At 40.4% G+C, this 6238-nt stretch overlaps 1 protein-coding gene across 2 annotated transcripts; it reads left to right on the forward strand.

The window, feature by feature from the left end:
* Positions 1-290: 290 nt before the first annotated feature.
* On the forward strand, positions 291-5601 carry LOC108930794 (ubiquitin carboxyl-terminal hydrolase isozyme L1-like). 2 transcript variants are annotated; one of them, XM_018746202.1, is made up of 9 exons: positions 369-678; positions 774-785; positions 2123-2251; positions 3172-3325; positions 3579-3664; positions 4040-4087; positions 4785-4854; positions 5118-5176; positions 5316-5601. In XM_018746202.1, exons 1-9 carry the CDS (start codon positions 646-648, stop codon positions 5397-5399), a joined length of 675 nt encoding a protein of 224 aa, XP_018601718.1. In that variant the 5' UTR covers positions 369-645; the 3' UTR covers positions 5400-5601. The 2 variants fall into 2 exon arrangements, with proteins under 2 accessions (XP_018601720.1, XP_018601718.1); XM_018746204.1 differs by lacking the exons at positions 369-678; positions 774-785 and adding an exon at positions 291-362.
* The last annotated feature ends 637 nt before the right edge of the window (positions 5602-6238 follow it).

A 6238-nucleotide genomic window follows, 5' to 3' on the forward strand; every position in this document is an offset into this window, starting at 1 on the left:
TACAGAAATAGAGATCATAACAAAAGGCGAAAGGAGAAGCAAAAAACAGAAGATGGAAGGTGTAGGGAAGGAAGGGCATGGTATTTAATAGGGTGTATGCAAAGAAAACAAGTAAAAATGTATAAATAAATGAAGAAAGAGGAAACGATTTTTTCCAGAATTAATGTAATAATTTGGGACGCCCTTACAGCTTTTACGTCGGCGGAGAATTGCGAATGATTTTGAATTTGGCGGCTCGCGCTTTCCGCGTCACCGAAACCACGCCCACTTTGCGTGCGAACGTCGCGCGACACCGGGTCGTACTATAGTCACAGTTTATACAACGACGCGGGTTTGCAACATTTAAAGCTAAGACGAACATGGTACGATAAACAGTACTTTAATTCTCAAAAAACACATACAAGTAGCTCTGTGTTAAACCTGTGTGATGAATCGTTGAGTTTTATAGTCTCTCCTGCCGTTTCCGCACGAATGGAACGTGACCGCGTGCGCTACGTGCGGCGCGTGGCGGCGCTCGAGCTCGGCGTGGGCGAGTCGGAAAGAAGGAAAATAAATTTTTCAAAAATTTGACTCGATATTCATATTGCTATACTGCTGCTGGCTAACTTAAAGCACGAGACAATAAAATTAAAAAAAATAAAGGTGATGGAGTGGAAACCAATGGAAATAAACCCCGAGGTGACTTTTTTAATCTCCGTTCTCGTTTTGTTTTGTGATTCTGAGGTAATTTCATGACGGAATAAAAAAGCGATGTGTGCGGTTTGTCTTTGCAGATGCTGAACAAAGTACGTGTCCTGGATGTCCCGCTACGTTCTCTCATGTGTCCTGACTCCCGGAACCCGCTTGTTTTCTGACATTTTTATGTTACAACACGGCTGTTCATTTCGCCATTACAACGCAGGTTGCCCTCGACTTACGTTCCCCTACGACGAGTGTGTCGTAACTCGCGCACTCTCTTAAACTAGGATATAAACCATAAAAACGTATCAACAGTGAACATATTATGTGAACGCTACGCTGTGTAATAGGGGTCCAGATAAAACCCCCTGTTTTGAAACACAAAGTAGGACAAATCTTCTTAATTAAATAAAAAATGACAAAAAGCCCCTTTTTTGTTTTGTTTGTTTAATACCATTATTATTGGAATAAAAAAATAAAAGTAATTTAATACTGAAGTCATCCTAGAAAGTATTATTTTTCTCTGTTTTAGTTGATTTCTGAATGGCATAGGACACGGCATCGGATGATAGTAAATGAAATTTGAATAAACCTTAACACTCAATGATGTTTTTAACGTTGCTTTTTTATTTTTCAAAGATATGATATGATGTTCTTTTAATTATGCATTTTTATAATTGTCCAAATAATTTCTTGTTGTAAAACAGTGAGCTGTAAATTTATAATGCAAGGATTAATGTATGCTACATTGCAATACTTATAATGCCTTCCTTATTGCAGTTTCATTATATAATAAATGTAGTATTTCACAACTCCGGGAAGTGTTCATAAACTACAAATAATCAGAAGAATAAAAATTTCATTAGTTATTTGTCCCGAGGGGGTTTTGTCCAAAAGGGTTATTGTCCGAGGGGTTTTGTCCTACACTCCTTACATAAGAAGGCTTTGTTGTATATTTCACTACTTCACACTATTCACTGTGTTAAAATAACGCTGATATGGGATATAAATGCAGTACAGTCTTATGAATACTGTATATTTTCAGTTTTTCAATTTAATTTCCAAATCTGATTTTGTTTCGCTTTTTCTTTTATGCACCACCAGTACACTTACGTTTTCTCTCGCTACGAGTCGTAGATAAAGTAGTGAAGGGAATCGGAAAGGAAAGCTCTGTAAATCTGTGTTTTCTGAAGAAAACACACTGACTGACTGAGGCAGTTAGGAATACGGTGCCTTGCGACAGTGCGGCCAACCAGTGTCATGGTACAGCAGTTGGGCCTGGTATCATTAGACTGTACGAGCGGTAGAATAAGGTTGACGAGACGGCCGTTGCGAGTCCAGCTCGTCCTAAGTCACATATGTGGTAAGTGGAGGACACCTGTACCCGGCCTGTCTGTGAGTATGTTCTGAGAGATATCGCCAGTGATGCTTCTTCTGCTCCCAGGCCTTAGGCAAACTGGGAGTCTGCGGAAGCTGCGCTTTCGTCGACGTCCTGGGGCTGGAGGACGAGCTGCTCTGCGAGGTTCCCAGCCCGGCCTGCGCCGTCCTGCTGCTCTTCCCGCTCAGCCAGCAGGTGAGCTGGACAACCGACCTCCGCTGCTACAAGAATATACGTGTACTTATTCATACAAACATGAGTGTAACATACATCTGTATGCATTATTAGTAGTGTTACGATGCTTTTGTGGGTTGGCATGGATGCCTCTCCAAATCATTCACTTATTATTCCTCTAAGTTCCTTTTTCTTATAAATAATGTCATATAGTGTTGCAATATAGTGTGGCGGTTCTTGACTAGTAATTGAAATATTTCAGTATTCTGAATTTTCATTGGCTTTTTAGGATTTACTTTTGTATGTACCTGAGCTCCTGGGATTCATGAATCTGTTTTACTGTGATATACAGTACTGCGCAAAAGTTTTAGGCACTTGGGGAAAAAAGCTGTAAAGTGAGAATGATTACAAAAATAATGCTCTTAATGAATAAACTTCCTACAAAGCTCAGTAACCATCCATCGTCAACAAGCGCTTGTCCCGAGGACGACCACCTTGTGTCTTGTTGCTATACTCACTCTTGCCATGGTGTAGGATCTGAGAGTTAAACTGGCACATCTGACAAAACCTCACATTTTCAGTATGGTTGTCCCTCACCCGGTTTTATTGCCTCTGTACCGCTGTTTCTGTTTCACTTAATCGGTTTGCCATACAAAGACCTCAGGTTTTTCATGTGGATAGTGGTTTATTACCTTTTACTTTCTTTCTTTAACGTCATACAAAACCTTTACTGTAATACTGTAACTTTTTGCAAACGGAATGCTTGGAAATCTAAAATATGCTCTTTCCCATTGACACTAATGCAGAAGACATTAAATAACCGTCTACGACAAATATTTTTGTGAAACATCTAAGTGCCTGAGACTTTTGCACAGTACTGTAAAAGATTTACGAATAAGCAATGTGTAAATAATCACGAGGGGAAATGTTATGTCTCTCAGCACAAATCTTTCAGAGAGGAGCAGACAAGACGCCTGAGTGGAGACCACCACGAGGACCTCGGGGTCTACTTCCTCAGGCAGACCGTAGCCAACTCGTGCGGAACCGTCGGCCTCTTGCACTCTGTGGCCAACAACAGGGACAAGCTGGAGTTTGGTAAATGGAGCGGAGCAGGAGCTCCGCTCAGTCACACACTCCAGAGCATCTTAAAGCATGTTTCTCTCTGTCTTTAGAAGAGCATGAGCTGATGTGGAAATATTGTGGAATTTGAAAACAAGGCAAATTTGCCTCTCAGTAGATCTTTACCTGTGTTTGCATGTGACTTAGGATGGCTAGAGGTTTTTGTGTGTCTTTATGGTGGATGGTTTGCTAACAGGAGCTTCTCTGTCCTTTCCGATGTGCCCTGAAGAGAGTGGTTCTGTTCTGAAGCGATTCCTAGATGACACTCTGGGTATGTCTGCAGAAGACAGAGCCAAACATTTGGAGAAGAGTGAGGTATTTACTGATCCAAACATGTATCAAAGCATTGTTAGTATTTTTATGCAAAGTTACCGATAATTTGTATTAACAAAGTTCTTAAAGGTGGATTAAACACAGATTGTTGAAAGAAAATGGTACAATTTGCTTTGGGCCAAACCTGACGATGCGCAAACATTGTGTTTGTGTCAATGTTAAGTTGTGCCACCAGATGTCGACAGAAGTCTATAAATAGATGTCGAAAAGTTACTGAGTCATGCATGTAAAATAGAGTAAAACTCACATTGTTAGTGTTGCATGTAATGTATTTACAGGGCAAATCATATCCAGTTGAACTGAGTTTTATTGTTTAAACCTATGAAACTTTTGCAACCAAATGTCTTTTTTTGTAAGGAAATACATAAAGCCCATAACGAGATTGCGGCTGAAGGACGTTGCACGGTACTGTTTTTCATCATTTGCAGTATTCAGTTTAAATTTTTTTTGTGTGTGTTGAGTCTTGTAGTACTGGGATGATCTGTACTTGTTCATTCTACGTTAGATTACAGTCTACGTTTTTTTGTTTATGCTGGCTTTATGTAAAAGTGAAATGAAATATATTTACATTTATTCAATTAGCAGACACTTTTCTTCACAGTGACGTAAATCTCATAGAAAATACAATTTGTGCATCGCATTAGGAGAAAGAGACATAGCTGCAGATGTGTGATTCTTAAGTACAGTTTGTTTGTTTCCTTCAACATATGCACCAACCTTCATCACACAAGTAGCTGCATAAAACTTTACCAGAATATCGCCGATTCCTGATCACCTTCCTAGTATTTTTTTTGAGATACATATAAATATGTGAAAAATAGTTTACTCATGTTGATCTGAAAGATTCTGATCAAGCAAGGACATAATGCAGAAGTAGTGGATCTTTAAACAAAGTTGCAGAAACACTGAACTCCCCATGTGCAATTGTAAAAATACTTTTCACACTAAAGAATCTGATTTTACCTGCATACTCTCAACTAAGTGGGGAGTCTTGAGGCTTCATGTCACTTTATATCTGTGCAGTTAACGAGTTCATGTTACCTGCACTTGATGTATTGTCTGTATGGAATTTATGTTTCTAACTAATCAAATCTCATCCAAGGTGGAAGAAGGTAAAGTAAGTTTTCACTTCATCACCTTCGTCAAAGTGGACGGACATCTGTGGGAACTAGGTAAGGCATTCGAGCCCATATGAGTGGATCATTGTTTGAGTTCGGCCGCTACTGGGACACTACCTGCAAATTCAGCAGCTTTCTCTGGAGACTTTTCATTTCACATTCTTCCATTGTTTTATTCAGATTAAGTGGTTTTGTGAGCTGCTTCTGAATAGGCAACCCTGTAAAAGCCTAACATGACAACTTTTAAGGCATCACATAATGCCAGTTATCAAAACTTTAATCTGAAAGGTATATATTCAAGCACGTTCTATCTTCAGATGGAACCATGAACTTCCCCGTGAACCATGGCGCTACCGATGACGAACACTTCTTAAAGGTATGGAATCAGAATGGATGCCATCTTTCAAATCACCCCGTTACCTGTGCACATATGGGAATGTCCCTGAGTGTGAGGAGGCTGTTGTGTCGGCTTTAGTACCAGATCGTCACAACTCATATATGGATTGTCTTCTCAGGATGCATCGAAGGTCTGCCGTCAGTTCATGGAGCGTGACAAAGAGGAGGTGCGCTTTTCAGTGGTGGCGCTGTGCAAACCATAATCAGGTCACTGTGAAGGAAGATGAACTCTTCAAAGAAACCGATCTGTAGGACCCACGACTGCTTGAATAACGATGATTAGAAAAAAATTCTGTCATTGTGGTAGACCTTGAGGTACCAGCTAAACACATCCCTCCGTTTTCTAAAGTTTTTTTCAAACGCCAAACGTTTTTTGCCTTTTTCATGAAAAATATTTATTCACAACAGTTGTAACTGCTGAATCCATCCACTTGATTTACCTGAAAATGAACATAAAGATCAAACCACACACACACACACACACACACACACACTTTCAGAACCGCTTGTCCCAGACGGGGTCACGGGGAACCAGAGCCTACCCGGCAACACAGGGCGTAAGGGGACACACCCAGGACGGGACGCCAGTCCGTTGCAAGGCAACCCAAGCAGGACTCGAACCACAGACCCACTGAAGAGCAGGACCCGGTCCAACCCACTGCGCCACCGGGCCACCGCACCCCCCAAGATCAAACCACTGAGAGGCATTTTGCCCAGAGTTCTGCTTAAGTGCAGCGAATATCACAAAAATGCTATTTTTTTGTCTTTTTTCATAATAAATGAAAGAATGAATTTCTTAGCAAGATTTTTGTAAAAATGTCTCAAATTGTTTTGCCACATATTTGTAAGGTTTCTTCAAATGTTCTGTGAAATTCACCACTGTCTGAAGTTTTAGTAAAAGATCAAGTTGCATGTCAGAGTTGTGAATTATTGAAAAGTTAATGTAGGAGAGAATCAGTTCTAAACTTTATGGGGTCAGCTGAGAACCACAGCACTTGGGGGTACTTGACTGCAATCTTATGGTCGCGGGAAAAACCATAAT

Source organism: Scleropages formosus, chromosome 5 (assembly GCF_900964775.1).
Source record: "Scleropages formosus chromosome 5, fSclFor1.1, whole genome shotgun sequence".
Classification (NCBI taxonomy): domain Eukaryota; kingdom Metazoa; phylum Chordata; class Actinopteri; order Osteoglossiformes; family Osteoglossidae; genus Scleropages; species Scleropages formosus.

Coding starts and splice junctions, on each gene's coding strand:
- LOC108930794 (XM_018746202.1), top strand. CDS start 646: ATGGAGTGGAAACCAATGGAAATAAACCCCGAG. Junction 2,252..3,171: donor TCTTCCCGCTCAGCCAGCAG/GTGAGCTGGACA, acceptor TATGTCTCTCAG/CACAAATCTTTCAGAGAGGA. Junction 5,177..5,315: donor ATGACGAACACTTCTTAAAG/GTATGGAATCAG, acceptor TTGTCTTCTCAG/GATGCATCGAAGGTCTGCCG.